General features: G+C 44.0%; 2 protein-coding genes across 2 annotated transcripts; both read left to right on the forward strand.

Annotated features, from left to right (window-relative positions):
• On the forward strand, window positions 1–24,099 carry LOC141104965 (uncharacterized). Its single transcript, XM_073594775.1, is given in 7 exon segments — window positions 1–241; window positions 850–969; window positions 1,100–1,270; window positions 1,355–1,478; window positions 3,136–4,845; window positions 20,246–21,645; window positions 21,648–24,099. Coding segments are annotated over 6 exon segments (3,618 nt in total). The 5' UTR covers window positions 1–241; window positions 850–873; the 3' UTR covers window positions 21,765–24,099.
• LOC141104920 (uncharacterized) lies at window positions 16,541–18,581 on the forward strand. Its single transcript, XM_073594725.1, has 5 exons — window positions 16,541–16,634; window positions 17,062–17,181; window positions 17,310–17,480; window positions 17,567–17,764; window positions 17,877–18,581. Exons 2-5 carry the CDS (start codon window positions 17,098–17,100, stop codon window positions 18,159–18,161), a joined length of 738 nt encoding a protein of 245 aa, XP_073450826.1. The 5' UTR covers window positions 16,541–16,634; window positions 17,062–17,097; the 3' UTR covers window positions 18,162–18,581.
• Window positions 24,100–24,477: the final 378 nt, after the last annotated feature.

Below are 24,477 nucleotides of genomic sequence, written 5' to 3' on the forward strand. Positions count from 1 at the left end.
GACAATTTAATAAAAAAACACATACACACAAAAGAACTAAAATCTTCTGTGGAAAACACCCTCTGCAGTTTGTATTTTATCCACAAGGTGGTAAACTCACGTATTGTCAGTGGAACGCAGAGAATGGAAGTGATAGAAGCTACAGACAGGAAGTGATGTCATCCACAGACAGGAAGTTCATAGAGAGAGCAACGTTTGCTGGAAATAGAGGGAGATATTCCTTCACTCGGTAGCAGAGGAGGTAATAAGAATTGTTTTACATTTATATCCAGTAAGCCCCCGTCATGTCCATCCTCTTCCTCCATAGTCACTGAGATGTCCTTTAAATACAGCAGATGCTTTTACACTATTATAATATGTACAGAGTTACATATCCAACTGTCCATCCAGAGCCTCTGGTTTATAGATCAAATACATCCTAAATATAGAGACATTTATTAAAGTTTTACTCCAGAGCCTCTGGTTTGTAGATCAGATACATCCTATATATAGAGCCATGTATTCAGCTGTCCATCCAGAGCCTCTGGTTTATAGACCAGATACATCCTAAATATAGAACCATTTATCCAACTGTCCATCCAGATCCTCTGCTTTATAGACCAGATACATCCTAAATATAGAGCCATTTATCCAACTGTCCATCCAGAGCCTCTGGTTTATAGACTTCGATAAATACTGGACAGGAAGTGAAAGAAAAAAGTCCTAATTCTTCCCCAGCCGTTTCAAGCCTAAAATGGAAGATTTGGTAGGAGTTGTTATTTAAAGGGAATTTAGGATGTCGGAACTCTGTGCAGACATTTTTCATCCCAGTACAGTCCAGATAATTTTCAGTTTATCATCCGTCTACAGAGAGGAGAGTCCTGTATAGATCACATGACCACATCAATGAAGATGGAGACGGGCCAAAATCACATGACTGAAAGGATATTGGACCTCACCCTGGAGATCATCTACCTGCTGACCGGAGAGGTGAGGAGGATTCTGGGAGGTCACATGACAACATTCTTATCTCTATGAATAAAACACAGACCTGACCGGAGAGGTGAGGAGGATTCTGGGAAGTCTGTAGTGATAATTGTTACTTTCTCTCTATACACAGGATTATAAAGTAGTGAGAAAAATATCTGGCGATCCGTTAACACCCAGCAGTCATCTTTACAGGACATCACCCATCACAGTGCCTCCACCTCACTGCCTGACAACAGAGGTAACCAGTGTCAAGAAGATTCTAGAAGTCACCAACAAGATCATTGATCTGCTGACAGGAGAGGTGAGCGGTGCTGGGAATTCTGGGACATTATCCAGTAACAGACAAGGGAAGTCTCGATGGTGACTGTATCATTGTGTGTGTCAGGTTCCTATAAGGTGTCATGATGTCACTGTCTATTTCTCCATGGAGGAGTGGGAGTATTTAGAAGGACACAAGGATCTCTACAAGGACGTCATGATGGAGAATCAGCCGCCCCTCACATCACTGGGTAAGAAGAGACTTTATTGTAAAGGAGAGAGCAGTACGGAGGGTCCACCTAAATCCCCCATCATCTGATTGAGACATAGAAACAATGTATTCAGTCGGTGTGTGTGTTTCCTACAGATGGATCCAGTAATGGGAACCCACCAGAGAGATGTCCTCATCCTTTGTATTCCCGGGATTCCACACAGGAAGATCACACCATCTCATTTATATTCATGTGTATATTGATCTAAAATGAGACTATCCCTCATCCACACAGCTCTAAAAACAAGAAACCCCTTCTATATACAGAGGTTTTCTTTATTTAGTTACACACAAAGTTTGCTTCTCATGTACAAAATTGAGATCATTACATTCTTCTCTAAAGGAAATACTGAGAAACCTTAACTGTCAACAGCAATAACATCATGTACCCACCCCACCAACCAATGTATCCTGTGTATTGTGCCCAACAAATGAAGTGGATATACTGTACACCATATGAAAGGTCCATCTCCACTCCCCAATATAAAATCATATTTCCAACAAATCAGGAGGAGATGCTGTACACCAGATGAAAGGTCCACCTCCATTCTTCATTAAAATGTCATGTTCCTAACAAATGAGGTGGAGATACTGTACACCGTATGAAAGGTCCATCTCCATTCCTCAATATAGGTGTAATGTCATGTTCTCAACAAATGAGAAGGAGACACTGGACACTATATGAAAGGTCCATCTCCATTCCTCAATATAATGTCATATTCCCAACAAATGAGGAGGAGATACTGTATACCATATGAAGGGTCCATCTCCATTATTCATTATGTCATCATGTTTTCCAGAAATGAGGTGGAGGAAAGTCCATCTCCTTTATCAATTTCCAACTTGAAAAGCGCTTCAATATACAAATAAGAAACTGTCCAGTGCTCCAAACACAACGTGCACAGTTCTATGTCTCTTCTCTCATGCAAAATTCTCTTGCAGAGATGAATAAAAATGCTCTCAGTACTCCACACCACCCGCTATCCTCCACCTTCACATCAGAGACCTCACTGTAATTCCATGACTCTTCAGTTACCATTGTGTCATTTAAGAGCTTGTATCCATCAAGGGGAAGATCCTCCAGGACCACCTTATTGATGTCATCATTGACAGCAGTGCGGCTCCTACCCTTTTGGTCACCTTACAGAGCTGATGGAGGTGCTTTCTGTTATTTGCGTTATTCTATGTGCTGATTGGTGGAGAGCGCTGCAGAAGGTGAGGGCATGGCAACCATCTTTGTTGATGTATCAGAGTCTGTAATGGACCTGAGGTGAGAAGATACCGGCAGGTATGCTATGAGATAACTGGAGAGGTGGTGGTCCTGGATGATCTTCCCCTTGGGGGATACAAGGGCTTAATGGGATACATGATAATGAGGATAGCGGGTGGTGTGGAGCACTGAGAAAACTCTGTTAAACTCTGATGGAGAATTTTGCACACGAGAACAGAAGAGACATAGCACTGTGCACTTTGTGTTTGGAGCGCTGGACACTTTCACTTGGTTTGTATTCATATTTTTCTCTTCTAATTGCCCCCAAATCAATGCCAGAGCTCTTATAAATTATTTGGTGACGGACCAACATAAATGACTCCTGAACGGAAGGTATAACATTTAATGTTAAATTGTTTCTCAACAGGTGGACACAATGTCCGGAATACCTCTGAGGAACATCTCATTGTATCTCCAGATTATAAAGCAGAAGATAATAACATTGTACAATATTCTTCAGGAGGAAATTCCGTTACTCCAAATATACATCCCAGACCTTCCCAATTGGGGAGATCAATGGATCCCTCTAATCCTGAGGAATCTTCTGATGGATCACATACCAAGACTATAGGATCTCACAGTACAGATACTTCAATAGATCCTTCTATTCCCAAGGAATCTTCTTTAAGCCATGAAGGAGTTCCCACAGAAGAGAGTTCATTGTCATGTTCAGAGTGTGGGAAATTGTTTGCAAAAAAATGGTTACTTGTTAGGCACAAGAAAAATCACACTGGTGAGCGTCCCTATTCATGTTCAGAGTGCGGGAAATCTTTCATTCATAATGGAGACTTTCTAAGACATCAGAGAGGTCACACAAGTGAACGTCCCTATTCATGTTCAGAGTGCTGGAAATGTTTCATTAATAGTAGAGACCTTGTTATACACCAGAGAAGACACACAGGTGAACGTCCCTATTCATGTTCAGAGTGCGGGAAATCTTTCATTCATAATGGAGACTTTCTAAGACATCAGAGAGGTCACACAAGTGAACGTCCCTATTCATGTTCAGAGTGCTGGAAATGTTTCATTAATAGTAGAGACCTTGTTATACACCAGAGAAGACACACAGGTGAACGTCCCTATTCATGTTCAGAGTGCGGGAAATGTTTCATTAATAATAGCAACCTTGTTATACACCAGAGAAGTCACACAGGTGAATATCCCTATTCATGTTCAATGTGTGGGAAATGCTTCAGTCACAAAGCAAAACTTATCAGACACCAAAGAATTCACACGGGTGAGCGTCCCTATTTTTGTTCAGAGTGCGGGGCATGTTTCAATCAGAAATATTCCCTTGTTACACACCAGAAGACTCACACAGGTGAGCGTCCATGTTTGTGTTCAGAGTGCGGGAAATGTTTCATTGATAAAGGAAGCCTTGTTAAACACCAAAGAACTCACACGGGTGAGCGTCCATATTTGTGTTCAGAGTGCGGGAAGTCTTTTATTACGAAAAGAGAACTTAATAAACACCAGAGAATTCACACGGGTGAGCGTCCCTATTCATGTTCAGAATGCGGGAAATCTTTCACTTTTAAAGGAAGCCTTATCAGACACCAGAGAATTCACACGGGTGATCGTCCCTTTTCATGTTCAGAGTGTAGGAAATCTTTCACTGATAAAGGAAGCCTTGTTAAACACCAGAAAATTCACACAGATGAGCGTCCATTTTCATGCCTAGAGTGTGGCAAATGTTTCAATCGGAACACTAGTCTGCTTAGACACCAGAGAATTCACACAGGTGAGCGTCCTTATTTATGTTCAGAGTGCGGGAAATCTTTCATTGATAAAGGAGACCTTGGTAAACACCAGAGAACTCACACAGGCAAGCATCCTTATTCATGTTCAGAGTGCGGGAAATCTTTCATTGATAAAGGAGACCTTGCTAAACATCAGATAAGTCACACTGCTGAGCGTCCTTATTCATGTTCAGAGTGCAGAAAATCTTTCATTGCTAAGGGAGACCTTAATAAACATCAGATAAGTCACACTGCTGAGCGTCCTTATTCATGCTCAGAGTGCGGAAAATGTTTCAGTCGCAAAAAATCACTTGTTAGACACCAGAAAATTCACACACGCTAATAACCTTTTTCATATTCATGATGTCTTGGAATTTAATTCTAGTAATAGAATTATTGTTTGACAATCACTAATTCTGATTTTCTATAATAAACAAGAACGCTCCGCACTTTCCAATACTCTGCTCTCAGATTTCTCTAATCACTATGGAGAATTTCAAGAGTCAGTTCACCCAAAAGAGATAACGCACTTCCTGCCCGTAGGCCATCATATGACGTCGGGGACTTTATGTGGAGATATCTGGATGATGGGCGCAGCTACAGGTGTTATTCAGATATCCTTTTTTTTTTCAGCCAGTGATTTCCTGAAAAGTAAAAGCAATCATAGCTGCTGTTTAGCCGTTTGATTGCTTTTACAGGTGGCTAAAGGGAATGTCCCCCTCCCTCCCGCCACCCTCCGGTGCTTCTCCTGGCTGGGCCGTGTGACCAGGGAGCTGGAGAATGAATCTGCTGGCCTCTGTGGTTTACCACAGAGCTGGCTGGGGACCATCTCTATGACGCTCGGAGGCTGGAAACAACGTCATTTCTGATGACAGCAGATGTAAACACTGCTATTGTTTTTGCTGAGAGCCTGAAATCGTTTTTTTTTTTTTTTTATCCCAGGCTTTCCAGCATAGAGGAGAGATGTGGGAACTTAAAGACCCCAGATCTCTCTGTAAAGAGGACCTGTAATGCCCTATTCCTAAAAAGAAAACCTTTCCTGTAGTTTCTGTTATAAAGCTTTGCAAATAAATCATCTTTCTTCAAAATGTATTCTTCTACATTTCTTTTATAAAATAAAAAAAACAAAAACAAATCAGTGGGTATTATTTTGTCTGTGTGACAGTTTTATGTCTAAGAACTATGATATAAATTTCTGAAAATTGATCAATCCTGAGGTTTATCTCGTTTCCTGAGGCCCTAAAATGCAAGTACAAGTACCCACCAAATTACCTGTTTTTGGAAAGTGTACACCCCATAGTCTTTAGTAAGAGACATGGTGAGTTTTTTGAAAGTTTAATTTTTCACCACAAATTTGGGGAAATTTTGATTTTATTTCACAAAGTTGTCATTTTAACAAGTTATTATCTCACTTACAGCATAGACATACTTATAGGGCGTACACACGGTCGGACTTTGTTCGGACATTCAACAAAATCCTAGGATTTTTTCCAATGGATGTTGGCTCAAACTTGTCTTGCATACACACGGTCACACAAAGTTGTCGGAAAATCCGATCGTTTTAAACGCGGTGACGTAAAACATGTACGTCGGGACTATAAACGGGGCAGTGGCCAATAGCTTTCATCTCTTTATTTATTCTGAGCATGCGTGGCACTTTGTCCGTCGAATTTGTGTGCACACGATCGGAATTTCCGACAACGGATTTTGTTCTTGGAAAATTTTATCTCATGCTCTCCAACTTTGTGTGTCGGAAAATCCGATGGAAAATGTCCGATGGAGCCCACACACGGTCGGAATTTCCGACAACACGCTCCGATCGGACATTTTCCATCGGAAAATCCGACCGTGTGTACGGGGCATTACAATTATACACCAAAACACATTCTTTTTTGCTGCTATTATGTAAAGAGGGGCCCAAAATCCAAGGAGCACCTTTGGGCTTTCTAGGGGCATAAGTTCTGCATCTATGTTCTTGACTACCTATAACATTTCTTGAGGCTCTAAAGTTGCAGAACGGTGGAAACACCCCAAAACTGACCCAATTCTGCAACGTGGAAAATAAAAAAGATTAAATCTAATTTTTTTACATACAGCTGTCAATTACCAAGATATATTTCAAACAGCATTGGCATATTTAGAAGTTGCTATTCCTCCTGAGCATGGGGATACCATGTATAGGAAACTTTTTTGCACTCTAGTCGCATAGGGGGGCCCAAAATTCAAGGAGCACCTTCAAGCGGCAAAAATTAGGCATCTAATTTTTTTACTACCTATCTTATGTTTGGAGGCCCTGGAACACTAGTACAGGTAAACACCCACAAAATCTAGCGAGCATAGATGGGCTGTCACATACTTTGGTTGGAGGCTGAGCTGATGAGAATCAATGGGGTGACAGAGGTCCATGGCTCAAAGAAGAACAGGAGTCGATAGCTAGGTAATAGGTAACCGCCAGAGACAGAGACATTGTCATGGTGAGCCAGGGTTATACATGGTAAGGCAAAGAGAATCATAGTCAGGTAGCAGGCTGAGGTCAGTACCAGTGAAGCAGGCAGAGCGAGGTCCAGCAGCAAACCTGGTTCAGTACCAGGGAAGCAGGTGAAGAGTAGTCAGTGACAAGCTGAGGTCAGTATCTAGAATCCACAGAGCAAGGTCAGGAGCAAGCTGGGTCAGCTGCTAGAAGTTTCAGCAAAAGCAGGAACACAGGTCACAGGGAAGCTGAAGAACATCCAGTGATTAGGACACATCAAGACCTCCTTTAAATAAGCAGCTTGGCACCATTCCCAAGACTGGGCATGTGTAAGCTGGCTCACGCAAATATGTTGACATGTCAGTGCATGTTGGTTACTGGCCCAAGCTCATCTGCATGCTGAAACATGTGCATGAGCATTAGCTGCATCAGAATGAACATTAGCTGTATTAAATTCCTGGCAGGGACCCAAAATCCAAAGAGCACCCTTAGACTAGCAAAGGGCATATTTAGGCATTTTTTTGTGACTGCCTATCCTATTTTGGAGGCCTTGGAGCACAAGGCACTGGGGGAGATTTACTAAAACTGGAGCACTCAGAATCTGGTGCAGCTGTGCATGGTGGACAATCAGCTAGCTCTAGCTTCTAGCTCTAACTTCAGCTTGTTCAATTAAGCTTTGACAATAAAACCTGGAAGCTGGTTGTTTTCTATGCAAAGCTGCACCAGATTTTGCACCTTGCAGTTTTAATAAATAACTCCCATTGTGTCTTGTGTATCAGAAAAATCAATCAATTGTATCAAAACAGTATACTGTAATGGTTGCTTATGTATTAGTTGTCAGGGAATATAGCTAAGTGTTGCATCACCTCATACCTATTAGCCAAGCAAACCTAACCTGCTGGTCCGTGGCCACCAGGAATGCTATGTTCACTGGCCAGAAAGTACAAGTGGCTAAACAGAGTGTGAGCAAAAGAGTCCCTGTGGTTCCAGAAGTGCAGTTTGCTTCAGGGGGTGGCTGGAACTGGTGTCTCAGGAACTTAGTCAGTAGGAGGTGCAAATGGTTCAGTTCAGGCGGCAGGCCAAGATGTGCTAACAACAGGCAAAGGATTGATCCAGGCAGCAGGCAAAAATGTGGTCAATAAACAGCCCAGGGTCAGTACCGGCAGACGCAACACTGCACTGGTCTGGCGGTGATCAGGAGCAGTGTTGCTGACTGCACTAATCTTGTGAGATTGTCATTGGTGTGGCAGTGGATAGAGCCCAAGAACACAGTTACTGACTTAAACTGGTCTGATAACATTGGAACTAGTTTTGCTGCCATTAAGGACACTCTTGCTGGCTTCACTGGTCTGGTGTCACTGGGACTGGTGTGGCGGTGATCAGGAACTGTTGCTGGCTTAAACTAGTCTGGCAACACTGAGACTGGTGTGGCAGCAATCCGGAATAGGGATGAGCATGTTCGACCATTTGTCAAATTGCGAACGATATGGGCCATTTGCTCCAAATTCGAGTGGCGCGTCACAGCCCATAATTCACTGTGGCATCGCAGTGCATTGCTGGCTGATGATTGGCCAAGCATGCACTATGACCCGCATGCTTGGCCAATCACAGCACCATCTGTACAGAGAGCCGTAATTGGCCAAAGCCAGGGTGGCTGTGGCCAATTATGGCTCAGGGGGTTTAGTACACGCCCCACACTATACAAGGCCGCCTGCACGTCGGCCCTGTGTAGTGTGTTCCGGCGTTGAGAGAGAGATAGAGAGAGAGACAGTGTCATTTGATTTAAGTTAGATACAGTAGAGTAGGCAGGTGAGTCAGTTAGCTGCACTGACAGTGTATTGTGTGTATATATATATATATATATATATATATATATATATATATATGTATCCTAGGTGTTGCATATATACATATACACTGTATTCAGTTTAGCTAGATGCATTCCTGTTATTCCCTTCCTACTGACAGGCAGGCAGGTGTTTTTACAGTATTTACAGCTACCTGAAAAAAATTGCTGGTGTTCTTCTGATCCTATTAGTACCACAGGCAGGCAGCTGCACTATTTACAGTTAGTGTAGTGTGTCCTCTGCACAGTGTGCACCTAAAGCTACCTGAAGAAAATTGGTGGTGTTCTTCTGGTCCTATTAGTACCGCAGGCAGCTGCAGTATTTACAGTTAGTGTAGTGCATCCTCTGCACAGTGTGCACCTAAATCTACCTGAAGAAAATTGGTGGTGTTCTTCTGGTCCTATTAGTACTGCAGGCAGCTGCAGTATTTACAGATAGTGTAGTGCGTCCTCTGCACAGTGTGCACCTAAAGCTACCTGAAGAAAATTGGTGGTGTTCTTCTGGTCCTATTAGTACCACAGGCAGGCAGCTGCAGTATTTACAGTTAGTGTACTGTGTCCTCTGCACAGTGTGCACCTAAAGCTACCTGAAGAAAATTGGTGGTGTTCTTCTGATCCTATTAGTACCACAGGCAGGCAGCTGCAGTATTTACAGTTAGTGTAGTGCGTCCTCTGCACAGTGTGCACCTAAAGCCACCTGAAGACAATTGCTGTTGTTCTGATCCTATTAATACCACAGGCAGGCAGCTGTAGTATTTACAGTTAGTGTACTGCGTCCTCTGCACAGTGTGCACCTAAAGCTACCTGAAGACAATTGGTGGTGTTCTTCTGATCCTATTAGTACCACAGGCAGGCAGCTGCAGTATTTACAGTTAGTGTATTGCATCCTCTGCACACTGTGCACCTAAAGCTACCTGAAGACAATTGATGTTGTTCTGATCCTATTATTACCACAGGCAGGTAGCTGCAGTATTTACAGTTAGTGTACTGTGTCCTCTGCACAGTGTGCACCTAAAGCTACCTGAAGACAATTGCTGGTGTTCTCATACTAATAATACTACAGGCAGGCAGTTGATTCTGCTAGCTGCAGTATCAGTATTTATATACATCCCAGCTTTTTGCAGCTACATCTCACTGCAAGCCATTAGTATGTCTGGAAGGCCAACAAGGAGAGGCAGACAGTCACAAGCCAATAAAAGAGGGCAAGCAGGCTCTGAGTCTAGAGGCAACAGTGCTGGTCGTGGACACGGTGCATCCTCATCAGCACATGGCCGTGGGACACACTTGGCCTTTTTTTCGGTAGCTGGCCGTGTTGAGCCACAACATGCGGAAGACTTGGTAGAGTGGATGACAAAGCCGTCCTCATCCTCCTCATCCTCTCTCACCCAGACTAGGAGGTAGCGACCGCGGCTTCACAATCCACGATCCCGCCGTCCCTCCAGTTGATGCTGTCTGCATCGGAGCCGCATCCTCTCATCAGCACTCCCTCTCACCAGGTGGGCAGCATTTCTGAATGAACAATCCAGAGCGGATCTTAGAGGACAACTGATGCAACAAATGGTAAAGTCTAATACCTCCATTCAACTGAGTTAAGTTTGGTAGATTTCATATTCGTATATACTTGAGAATACCCTCTATACCCACTATACTAATATTAATGACTTTTACCTAAACTGCTCAAAGGACAATTATTCATTTACCGCATCTTATTTAACTAATCCTCTCATAAATATGCCCAGGATCTGATCATCATCATATGGACCCCTACTGCTTTCTAATTTCTACCAAAAGCTTTGTAACTTCAGTGCTTAGCACTTCTAGTGAAGCCGGCAGTAGTTAATAACCATCCCATTTGTTCCCCCACCACCATTCCCACCTATCCCTAAAAGGATTTTTCTTGCTGCTGACTGGTATCTTTTGGCCAAAATGTGAACTTTAACACCAAATAACAGATACTAAATTGGTGACATTAATTTGATCACCCGTTACCAGCCAACTACTAGCAAAATCCTTACGGCGTCCGGGCGCTGTCATCTGTTGTATGTATTGTTTTTTGTTTTGTTTAGTGCGTCTTTTGTTTGTTGTGTCAGGCCTATTACTAAACTGTAGTCGCAGTAATAGGGCCCTTTTGGCCCTACTGTGTTTAATAATTCAACGTTTTAATTAAGTGTGTTGCCTAATGTTTAATGTTTTTTAACTACTCAAATAAAGTGAACTATTTAACTTTCTGGCAACTCAGCCAACTACTGATTGATTATTAGGAAGCTTTGCTAAGGTAACCCCTTACCCAGACACTAGGACTGGGTGCTCTTTTTCTTTTTCGTATTATTATGGTTACAGCAGTAGTTTATCATTAACCTTGTGGTCACCTCAATCTGGCCACCTCATAATGCTCCTTGTTCCCTTCCCCATACCCTTTCCCCAGTTTAATCTACTTTGTCTGGCAAAGCAGCTGCCAACACGGCCTCTTCCCTCGGCTCAATGGCATCAGTCACTCCTTCCCTAGCCCCACCATGTCCTCCTGAGATGTCCCCCGAACTGTTTGACCACAGTGTTGGGTACATGCTCCAGGAGAATGCCCAGCATTTTGAAGGCTCCAATGATGGTACTCAGCTAGAGGAAGGCAGTAACGTGAGCCCAGAGAGAGGGGGTGCCCAGGAAGGACAGCAATCTGGCAGTCATGTTCCCCCAGCTGCAGGATACTGCCAGATTTGCTCCAGTGATGAGGAGGGAGGGGATGATGAGGTCACTTACTCCATGTGGGTGCCTGATAGGAGGGAGGAGGAGGAGGAGGCACATCAGCAACGAGGCAGGATGCCCTCTAGGGCCCAGCTTAAGGGCAGCACAACCACTGCATCACACCGCAGAGCTCCGCATGTGCAGGGCGCTGTGTCTCTGCACGTTATTCCAAAAGTTCTTTGGTGTAGGAGTTTTTTGAGACGAATGCATCAGATCGCACCGATGCTATTTGCAACATATGTCTCAAACTTATCTTGCGTGGCCAAAACATCACCCGCTTGGGCACCACATGCTTGACCAGACATATGTCGACCTGCCAAGTAGATAGTTGGCAAGCGTACCTAGAAGACCCACACCAAAGAACAAAGAGGACCTCTCCTTGCTCCTCATCAGCTGGGATCTCCAACCCCACTATACCTTCAGTCCTCTCTGAGACCTGCACTGAGAGGAATGAAGGTGTAGAATTAGGTGTGCCACAGTCAAGTACTTGCGGGCAATCTGCTATCGGTACACCGATGTCAGATTGTACCAGGCAAATTTCCCTGCCCCAGCTGCTGCACCTCCGAAAGAAGTTCACTCCCAGCCATCCACATGCCCAGCGGTTGAATGCTAGCTTGGCTAAATTGCTAGCACAGTTCAGCTGCTGGCTTTTCAGTTGGTAGACTCTGCCCCCTTCCGTGAGTTTGTGGAATGTGCGGTTCCTCAGTGGCAGGTTCCCAAACGCCACTTTTTCTCATGGAAGGCGATTCCGGCTCTCTACCGGCATGTGGAAGGCAATGTCTTTGCCTCGCTGGACAGGGCGGTCAGCGGTAAGTTGCCTATTACCGCTGACTCATGGTCCAGCAGGCATGGACAGGGACGTTACCTACCTTTCACGGCGCATTGGGTGACTCTGCTGGCAGCTGGGAAGGATGCAGGACAAGGTGCAGTAGTGTTGGAGGTTGTTCCGCCACCACGCCTCCAAAATGCTACTACTGGTGATTCTGACACACCTCTCTCCTCCACCCCCTCCTCTTCTTCTTCCTCCAAGGCCTCTTCCTGTGCTTTGTCCTTGGAACCAGCGGTGCTCCATAGGCATTCAAGGGGCTACGCAAGTACGCAGGCCAAAAGATGCGGTGCTTGAGCTGGTGTGCTTGGGGAACAGGAGCCACACTGGGGCAGAGATTCTGTCAGATCTGCAGGGGCAGGCTCAGAGGGTGGTTGATGCCATGCCAGCTTAAGGCAGGAATGATGGTTTGTGACAATGGCACCAACCTTCTCTCCGCCCTCCGACAGGACAACTGACAGGACAACTGACCCATGTGCCCTCTTTGGCTCACGTCCTTAACATGGTGGTGCAGCGGTTCTTGGGCAGGTACCCGGGCTTACAGGATGTCCTGGGGCAGGCCAGGAAAGTCTGTGTGTATTTCCGCCGGTCATATAATGCCAGTGCTCGGCTGGCAGACCTCCAAAAGGAATTTAACCTGCCCAAGAACCGCCTAGTCTGTGACATGCCCACCAGGTGGAACTCAACGTTGGCCATGCTGCAGCGGCTGCACACGCAGCAGAGGGCCATCAATAAGTACCTGTGTGACTATGGCACCAGGACAGGGTCAAGGGAGCTTGTTTTTTTTCCCCATGCCAGTGGGCCACGATCAGGGATGCATGCACTGTCCTGTCACCATTTGAGGAGGCTACGAGGATGGTGAGCAGTGACAGTGCATGCATCAGTGACACTGTCCCTCTTGTCCACCTGTTGGAGCACACGCTGCGTGGAATAATGGACAGGGCACTTGAGGCAGAACAGAGGCAGGAAGAGGAGGACTTCCTTAGCTCTCAAGGCCCCCTTTATCCAGACAGTGTTCCTGCGTGCCCACCAATCACACAGAAAGAGGACGAGGAGGAGGAGGATTGTGTCAGCATGGAGGTGGAGCCTGGCACTCAGCATCAGCAGCAGTCTTCAAGGGATCATTTACAGTCTGAAGAAACCCATGGACTTGTACGTGGCTGGGAGGAGGTGGCTGCAGATCATGTCGTCCTTAGTGACCCAGAGGACTCCGGACAGAATACCTCAGCAAACCTACACTGCATGGCCTCCCTGATCCTGCAAAGCCTGCGGAAGGATCCTCCTATTCGTGGTATCAAGGAGAGGGATCAATACTGGCTGGCAACCCATCTTGATCCACGTTACAAGGGAAAGGTTGCGGACCTTATCTTGCCGTCGCAGAGCAAGCAGAGGATGAAACATCTTCGGGAGGCCTTGCAGAAAGGTCTGTGCAATGCGTTCCCAGAGACTGGGAGGTTACAAACTCCTGTTCCTGGACAACGTGTTGCTGAGGCTTCGGTCAGTCAAAGAAGGAGCAGTGGAGAAGGTGGCCGTCTGACTGATGCGTTCAGACAATTTTTTAGTCCGCAGCCCCAAGGTATAATCGGTTCCAGCAACCATCACCAGTGTCTGTTTTACATGGTGCAGGAATACCTAGGGGCAAGATCTGACTTGGACACCTTTTCCACCGAAAATCCTCTGGGTTACTGGGTTTTGAGGATGGATCACTGGCCAGAGCTTGCACAGTATGCAACTGAGCTACTGGCCTGTCCTGCATCCAGCGTTCTTTCGGAACGCACATTCAGTGCTGCTGGAGGCTTTGTAACCGATCACAGGGTGCGCCTGTCCACCGACTCGGTCGATCGACTGACCTTCATAAAAAAGAATCAGTCTTGGATCACCACCAGCTACCAAGCACCTGATGCTGATGTAACCGAATAATTTTTTTTTAAATGTCAGATCCCTTCAAGCCTATGCTGATGCTGAGTGACTATCCTGTTAGGCTGAGTGATTATCCTCTTCCTCCTCAATGATCATGCTCATAGTTTGTAAGAACATTTTTGGTTCCGGGCGCCGCCACCAGTGGCTAAGGCCCAATTTTTCAGCCCCTGTGCGTGTAATTACAATTTTTGATGCAATATTTTGCAGGAGGGTTCGTTGCTGCGCTCAACTAGAGTATCTGTGAGGGGTTGCAGTGTTGTGGCACCAGCACCAGTGCCTAAGGCCCAGTTTTTCAGCCCCTGTTTAACAGGGGCATGTAATTACAATTTTTGATGCAATACTTTGCAGCAGGGCTCATTCCTGCACTCCAACTATAGCATCTGTGAGGGGTTGCAGTGTTGTGGCACCAGGGCCTAAGGCCCAATTTTTCTGCCCCTGTTCAACAATGGCATGTAATTACAATTCTTGATCTAATATTTCACAGCAGGGCCCGTTCCTGCACCCACCAAGAGTAACTGTGAGGACTTACAGTGTTGTGGCAACACCAACACCTAAGGCCCCAATTTCTGCAGAGTATATAGGGCAGGCCCCTACTTTCAAACATCCAATTTTCAAATGACTCCTACTTGCAAACGGAAGGAGACAACAGGAAGTGGGAGGAAATCTACCCCTAGGAAGGGAAATTCTCTCCTGTAAGAGTTAATATGGGAAAAACGTGTCTCCTCTCCACTGATGCTTTATTACCAATCCTTGTTTCACTATAAACCCCAAATTTTCAAAAAACGTTTGTCATTGGGACAGAAAGTGAGGTGAAATCTTCTGAAGAGGTGCACAGAGAGCAAAACAAATGTTACAGGGGTGATAACCCTTCCCCATGTTTTCCAAAACGCTTAAAAATAGATTTTTTGGCTCGAGCTACACTTTATAAATGTACCAGTTCAAAATTACAAACAGATTCTACTTAACAACAAACCTACAGTCCCTGTCTTGTTTGCACCGCCTGTATACTGCTGTTCAGAGTATATAGGGCCTGGGGGCCCCACACCTTTCCTTTTTTTAATTTGGGTGCGGGGTTCCCCTTAATTTCCATGCAAGACCCAAAGGGCCTGGTAATGGACTGGGGGGGGGGGGGTACCCATGCCGTTTGTCTCACTGATTTTCATCCATATTGCCGGAACCCGACATTACATTAAAGCCGCAAGCAGTTTTAAATGTCATTTTGTGCAGGGACTGTTCTAAGCACGGGAAACATGTGCCACTTTACAGACATACTATAGACACTCCCCAGGTACGATATTTAAAGGAATATTTCACTTTTTTTTTTTTTCACTTTAAGCATCATTAAAATCACTGCTCCCGAAAAAAGGCCATTTTTAAAACTTTTTTTTGCATTGATATATGTCCCCTGGGGCAGGACCCTGGTCCCCAAACCCTTTTTAGGACAATACCATGCATATTAGCCTTTAAAATTAGCACTTTTGATTTCAAACGTTCGAGTCCCATAGACTTTATTGGGGTTCTAAATTTCACGTGAACTTTCGGTCCGTTCGCAGGTTCTGGTGCGAACCGAACCAGGGGGTGTTCGGCTCATCCCTAATCAGGAACACTGTTGCTGGCTTCATTGGTCTGATGTCAATGGGACTAGTATGGTGGCAATCAGGAACACTGTTGCTGGTTTAAACTGGTCTGGTGACACTGGGACTTGTGTGGCCATGATCAAGAATGCTGTTGCTGGCTGCACTGGTCTGGTGACACTCTGGCTTGTGTGCTAGTAACCAGGAACAATAACTCCCTAAGAAAAAGTTTTTCTGCAAAATCTTACACGCCAAAGACGTTTTGTGTATCTGGCATAATTTCAGGATATAGTTTTTGTTGTAATCTGTATGTCATACTTGGGTAAAAATATACTGTGAAGCCTGGTGCCATTGAGCTAATAAGCAAATTCCATCCTAAAGCTTAAAATACGCAACTCTGTATAAGCCACAGGACTTTTAAAGGTACCATACATTACTATTTATTATGAATAAAACTATATTTATTTAATGTTCACATAAAAGTAGACAATTCAATAAAAAAAAATATACACGCAGAAGAACTAAGTACAGATCTTCTGTGGATGTCTGCTGTAAAGTATTTAAAAACACCAGCTGCAGTTTGTGTTTTATCCACAAGGTGGTGAACTCACTTACTGTCAGTGGAACGCAGAGACAGGAAGTGATAGAAGATACAGACAGGAAGTGATATCATCCACAGACAGGAAGTTCGTAGAGAGAGCAACATTTGCCGGAAATAGAGGGAGCTATTCTTTCACTCGGCAGCAGAGGAGGTTATAAGAATTGTTTTACATTTATATCTAGTAACCCCCCGTCATGTCCATCCTCTTCTTCCATAGTCACTGAAATGTCCTTTAAATTCAGCAGATGCTTCTGCACAATTATAATATGTACACAGTTACATATCAACTGTCCATCCAGAGCCTCTGGTTTATAGACCAGATACATCCTAAATATAGAGCCATTTATCCAACTGTCCATCCAGAGCCTCTGGTTTATAGACTTAGATACATGCTGTATAGGAAGTGAAAGAAAGAAGTCCTAACTCTTCCCCAGTCATTATAAGCCTAAAATGAAATATTTTGGTAGGAGTTGTTATTTAAAGGCAATTTACGATGTCAGAACTGTGGTGGAACTCTGTGCATACATTTTTCATCCCATTACAGTCCAGATAATTCTCAGTTTATTATCTGTCTACAGAGAAGAGAGTCCTGTATAGATCATATAACCACATAAATGAGGATGGAGACGGGCCAAAATCACATGACTGAAAGGATATTGGACCTCACCCTGGAGATCATCTACCTGCTGACCGGAGAGGTGAGGAGGATTCTGGGAGGTCACATGACATCACTCTTATCTCTATGAATAAAACGCAGAACTGACAGGAGAGGTGAGGAGGATTCTGGGAGGTCTGTAGTGATAATTGTTACTTTCTCTTTACATAGGATTATGAAGTCGTGAGAAAAATATCTGGTGATCCATTAACACCCAGCAGTCGTCTTCACAGGACATCACCCATCACAGTGGCTCCACCTCACTGCCTGACAACAGAGGTAACCAGTGCCAAGAAGATTCTAGAAGCCACTAAGAAGATCATTGATCTGCTGACAGGAGAGGTGAGTGGTGCCGGGAATTCTGGGACATTATCCAGTAACAGACAAGGGATGTGTCTGGATGGTGACTGTATCATTGTGTGTGTCAGGTTCCTATAAGGTGTCAGGATGTCACTATCTATTTCTCCATGGAGGAGTGGGAGTATTTAGAAGGACACAAAGATCTCTACAAGGACGTCATGATGGAGAATCAACAGCTTCTCAATGATGTAAATATGAAAAAAAATAATCTCCATAATGGGATATTAATATTCACACTGGAGATCATCTATCTACTGACTGGAGAGGTGAGGAGGATTCTGGGAGTGTTTAATCATTCTTAACTCTATTAATAAAACACAGACCTGCCCTGTTAGGTGAGGAGGATTCTGATATACTAATAATTGATGTTTATTACAGGACTGTACTGTAGTTATGAAGTCATCTATTGAGAATAATATAAGAAGGAGAAGTCACCGCTTGTCCACAAGACAAAGAGAAAGACAAGACCCCATCACCATGCATCCACCACCCCTCCTAACCCTACAGAAAAATGAGAAGAAGATTCTAGAAGTCACCAACAAGATCACTGAGCTGCTGACAGGAGAGGTGAGCGGTGGTGAGAATTCTGGGACATTATCCAGTAACAGACAAGGGATGTCTCTGGATGGTGACTGTATCATTGTGTGTGTCAGGTTCCTATAAGGTGTCAGGATGTCACTGTCTATTTCTCCATGGAGGAGTGGGAGTATTTAGAAGGACACAAGGATCTCTACAAGGACATCATGATGGAGAATCAGCCGCCCCTCACATCACCGGGTAAGAGGAGACTTTATTGTAAAGGAGAGAGCAGTACGGAGGGTCCACCTAGATCCCCCATCATCTGATAAACACATAGAAACAATGTATTCAGTCAGTGTGTGTGTTTCCTACAGATGGACCCAGTAATGGGAACCCACCAGAGAGATGTCCCCGTCCTCTGTATTCCCGGGATTCCACACAGGAAGATCACACCATCTCTCATATATATTCATGTGTATATTCATCTAGAATGAGACTATCCCTCATCCACACAGCTCTAAAAACAAGAAACCCCTTCCATATACATAGGTTTTCTTTATTTATTTACACTATTTAGTTAGACACAAAGTTTGCTTCTCATGTACAAAATAGAGATCATCACATCCTTCTGTAAAGGAAATACTGAGAAACCTTAACTGTCAACAGCAAGAACATCCTCGATGTGCCCACCCCACCACCCAATGTATCCTGTGTATTGTGCCCAACAAATGAGGAAGAGATACTGTACACCATATGAAAGGTCCATCTCCATTTTTCAGTGTAGCGGTACCCCCCCCCCCCCCCCCCCCCCCCGGTAGGAGCTGCTGAGTATGTGGTCCTTCTGTCACCCTGTCCCAGCCAGGCACACACCTGTCATTCATCCAGAGACATGAAAGCAGTCCTTGCTCTTTGTTTTTGTTATTTTATTGAGGGAGAATGAACTTGGATAGGGATGGGGACATATGAGATGTCCATGGAATCACAACATCAACAGTTGGGACTTTATATACATCCTGTATATACATCCCTTCATTTCTCCTCCTGCACATCACTTCCTTTCTTCTGAGTATCACTCCATACTTCTTCTGTGCACTGCATCCTCCATCTCCATTATTCATTATGTCATCATGTTTTCCAGAAATGAGGTGGAGGAAGGTCTATCTCCTTTCTCAATTTCCAACTTGAAAGCGCTTCAATATACAAATTAGAAACTGTCCAGCGCTCCAAACACAACGTGCACAGTTCTATGTCTCTTCTCTCATGCAAAATTCTCTTCCAGAGATTAATAAAAATGTTCTCAGTGCTCTACACCACCCGCTATCCTCCACCTTCACATCAGAGAACCAACTGTAATTCCAGGACTCTTTGGTTACCAGTGGGTCATTAAGAGCTTGTATCCATCAAGGGGAAGATCATCCAGGACCACCTTCTCGACCTATCATTGACAGTAGTGCAGCTCCTCCCCTTTCGGTCACCTTACAGAGCTGCCATCTTTGTTGATGTGTCAGAGGCTGTGATGGATCTGAGGTGAGAAGATACCGGCAGGTATGATATGAGATAACTGGAGATGTAGTATAGAGGTGGTGGTCCTTGATGATCTTCTCCTTGGGGATACAAGGGCTTAATGACCCATTGGTAAGAGAGGGATCATAGAATTCCGGTGAGTTCTCTGATGTGAAGGTGGAGGATAGCGGGTGGTGTGGAGCACTGAGAACATTTTTATTAAACTCGAAGAGAATTTTGCACACGAGAACAGAAGAGACATAGCACTGTGTACTTTGTGTTTGGAGCTCTGGACACTTTCGCTTGGTTTGTATTCATATTTTTCTCTTTTAATTGCCCCCAAATCCATGCCAGAGCTCTTATAAATTATTTGGTGCTGGACCAACCTATATGACTCCTGAATGGAAGGTTATAACATTTAATGTTAAATTGTTTCTCAACAGGTGGACACAATGTCCGGAATACCTCTGAGGAACATCTCATTGTATCTCCAGATTATAAAGCAGAAGATAATAACATTGTACAATATTCTCCAGGAGGAAATCCCGTTACTCCAAATATACATCCCAGACCTTCCCAATTGGGGAGATCAATGGATCCCTCTAATCCTGAGGAATCTTCTGATGGATCACACACCAAGACTATAGGATCTCACAGTACAGATACTTCAATAGATCCTTCTATTCCTAAGGAATCTTCTTCAAGCCATGAAGGAGTTCACACAGAAGAGAGTTCATTGTCATGTTCAGAGTGCGGGAAATTGTTTACAAAAAAATGGTTACTTGTTAGGCACAAGAAAATTCACACTGGTGAACGTCCTTATTCATGTTCAGAGTGCGGGAAATGTTTCATTCATAATGGAAGCCTTCTAAAACACCAGAGAATTCATACAGGTGAACGTCCCTATTTATGTTCAGAGTGCGGAAAATGCTTCATTCATAATGGAGACCTTCTAACTCATCAGAAAATTCACACAGGTGAACGTCCCTATTCATGTTCAGAGTGCGGGAAATGCTTCAGTCAGAAAGGAAAACTGAATAGACACCAAAGAACTCACACGGGTGAGCGTCCCTATACCTGTTCAGAGTGCGGGGCATGTTTCAATCAGAAATCTTCCCTTGTTACACACCAGAAGACTCACACAGGTGAGTGTCCATATTTGTGTTCAGAGTGCGGGAAATCTTTCATTGATAAAGGAAACCTTGTTAAACACCAGAAAATTCACACAGGTGAGCGTCCATATTCGTGTTCAGAGTGCGGGAAATCTTTTATTATGAATAAAGATCTTCGTAACCACCAGAGAATTCACACGGGTGAGCGTCCCTATCTGTGTCCAGAGTGCGGAAAATCTTTTATTATGAATAAAGATCTTCGTAAACACCAGAGAACTCACACAGGTGAGCGTCCCTATTCATGTTCAGAGTGCGGGAAATCTTTCACTTTTAAAGGAAACCTTGTTAGACACCAGAGAACTCACACAGGTGAGCATCCCTTTTCATGTTCAGAGTGCGGGAAATCTTTCACAGATAAAGGAAACCTTGTTAAACACCAGAAAATTCACATGGATGAGCGTCCTTATTTATGTTCAGAATGTGGTAAATCTTTCATTGAAAAAAGACACCTCGTTTTACACCAAAAAATTCACACAGGTGAGCGTCCCTTTTCTTGTTCAGAGTGCGGGAAATTTTTCATTCAGAAAGGAGACCTTCTTGTACACTGGAGAAATCACACAGGGGAGCGCCCCTTTTCATGCCTTGAGTGTGGCAAATGTTTCAATCGGAACACTAGTCTGCTTAGACACCAGAAAATTCACACGGGTGAGCGTCCTTATTCATGTTTAGAGTGCGGGAAATCTTTCATTCATAAAGGAAATCTTGTTTTACACCAGAGAACTCACACAGGTGAGCGTCCGTATTCATGTTCAGAGTGCGGGAAATCCTTCATTGATAAAGGAGACCTTGTTAAACACCAGAGAACACACACGGGTGAGCGTCCTTATTCATGTTCAGAGTGCGGGAAATCCTTCAATTATAAAGGAGACCTTGTTAAACACCAGAGAACTCACACAGGTGAGCGTCCTTATTCATGTTCGGAGTGCGGGAAATGTTTCCGTCGCAAAAAATCACTTGTTGCACACCAGAGAATTCACACACGCTAACAACCTTTGTCATGTTCATGATGTGTTGGGGGAAGGGTAACAATATTATTTTTCGGTACACTTTGGTTTGGGGCGCCTGGAATTGAATTCTAGTAATATGACCCTCTAAACATACAGAGATGACTCAGTCCCGCACTCACACAGACCGCACCATACAACTAAACTGTGCTAATACATGACCAGATATGACAATACATGGACAACACTTCTTATTGGTTCCTGTACATTATCGCTCTTTTGATGTCTCACAGAAGAAGTCGGCTTTTCATTGGTCCATCCAATAATTATTATATTTTCTAGTTTATGTTCTTCAGTTATAGAAGATTGGATGTAGATTGTAGCTTTGTTTTTATGGTTTGTTAATCACTCATTCTGATTTTCTATAATAAACAAGAACGCTCCGCACTTTCCAATACTCTGTTCTCAGATTTCTCTAATCACTATGGAGAATTTCGAGAGTCAGTCCACCCAAAAGAGATAACGCACTTCCTGCCCGTAGGCTGTCATATGACGTCGGGGACTTTGAGTGGAGATATCCGGATGATGGGCGCAGCTACAGGCGTCATTCAGATATCTTTTTTTTTTTCTTCAGCCGGCGATTTCCTGAAAAGTAAAAGCAATCATAGCGGCTGTTTAGCCGTTTGATTGCATTTACAGGTGGCAAAAGGGGACGTCCCCCTCCCTCACGCCACACTCTGACGCTTCTCCCGGCTGGCCTGTGCGATCGGGGAGCCGGATAATGAATCCGCTGGCGGCGATCGTTTACCATAGAGCTGGCTGTGGACCAGATACTTTCCGGCCATCTCTATGACCCTTGGAGGTCGGAAGTGACATCATGACAGATTTAAACACTGCCTTTTTCTTTGCTGGGAGGCCTGAGTGGTTTTTTTTATTTTTATTTTTTAATCTCAGGCTTTCCAGTATAGAGGAGAGATGTGGGGACTTATAGACCTCAGATCTCTCCATAAAGAGGACCTGTAATGCCCTATTCCTATTACAAGGGATGTTTACATTCCTTGTAATAGAAATAAAAGTGATAAAAAAAATGTAAAGGGAAAGTGTAAAAATACAAAAATAAAATAAACATTAAAACAATATATATATATATATATTTTTTTAACCACTTCAGCCCAGGAAGATTTGGCTGCTCAATGACCAGGCGTTTTTTTGCGATACGGCATTACGTCACTTTAACTGACAATTGCGCGGTCATGCGACGCTGCACCCAAATAAAAATGACGTCCTTTTTTTCCCACAAATAGAGCTCTCTCTTGGTGGTATTTGATCATCTCTGCGTTTTTTTCTTTTGCGCTATAAACAAAAAAAGAGCGACAATTTTGAAAAAAAAACACTATTTTGTACTTTTTGCTATAATAAATATGTCCAATTTTTTTTTTAAAAAGCTGATTTTTTCCTCAGTTTAGGCCGATATGTATTCTACATATTTTTGGTAATAAAAATCGCAATAAGTGTATATTGATTGGTTTGCGCAAAAGTTATAGCGTCTACAAAATGGGGAATAGATTTATGGCATTTTTATTATTATTATTTTTTTTACTAGTAATGGCGGTGATCTGCAACTTTTAGCGGGACTGCGACATTACGGCGGACAGATCTTACACTTTTGATACTTTTTTGGGACCATTGACATTTATACAGCGATCAGCGCTAAAACTAGCCACTGATTACTGTATAAATGTCACTGGCAGGGAAGGGGTTAACACTGGGGGGCGATCAAGGGGTTAAGTGTGTTCCCTAAGGAGGTATTTCTAACTGTATGGGGGCTGGGCTGACTGGAGGAGGAGAGAGAACGCTGTTCCTAATCACTAGGAACAATCTTTCTCTCCACCCTAACAGAACTGGGGATCTGTTTGTTTACAATGACAGATCCCCGTTCTGCCTGTCTCTCATTCTGCCTGTCTCTGGAGCGATCCCGGGTGGCCAGTGGACATCGAGTCCACCGGACGCGCTGGTTGGCTCCCCTGCTAGTGAATGGGCATGCGTGCACGCCAACAAATCGCCGTGTACGCGCCCGACGTACAATGACGGCGATTCATGCAGCCGAGCCAACCTGCTGCAGTACAACTGCGGCGGGTGGTCGGCAAGCGGTTAAAGTGGTTGTATCAGGGCTGCTGAGCCCTGATTACCGTGGTCAGTTTACGTGCCTCCATCTTTAACTGCTCTCCTCTCCCACCCTCCCCCTGCCTGTCAGCTCCTGTGTGAGTGTGTGAGCTGCCTCCACCCCCCCACCCTCCTGCCGCTATTAGTGGCAAGGTAAACTTTAAAAAATTTCACTGCCAGCCTATCTCTTTTATGCAGCCATAATGCACAGTGTAAGTGTTTGTTGAAAACAAAGCCTGTAAATATCTTTCCTGTAGTTTCTGTTATAAAGCTTTGCAAATAAATCATCCTTCTTCAAAACGTATTCTGCTACATTTCTTTTATAAAATTAAAAAAAAACAAATCAGTGTGTATTATTTAGTTTATGTGACAGTTTTAAGTCTTATGCCCGTACACAGGATCGGACAATAATCGGACATTCCGACAACAAAATCCATGGATTTTTTACGACGGATGTTGGCTCAAACTTGTCTTGCATACACACGGTCACACAAAGTTGGTCGGAAATTCCGAACGTCAAGAACGCGGTGACTTACAACACGTATGACGAGCCAAGAAAAATGAAGTTCAATAGCCAGTGCTGCTCTTCTACTTGATTCTGAGCATGCGTGGCACTTTGTGCATTGGAATTGTGTACACACGATCGGAATTTGCGCAAACGGATTTTGTTGTCGGAAA

Source organism: Aquarana catesbeiana, linkage group LG08, assembly GCF_042186555.1.
Source record: "Aquarana catesbeiana isolate 2022-GZ linkage group LG08, ASM4218655v1, whole genome shotgun sequence".
NCBI lineage: Eukaryota > Metazoa > Chordata > Amphibia > Anura > Ranidae > Aquarana > Aquarana catesbeiana.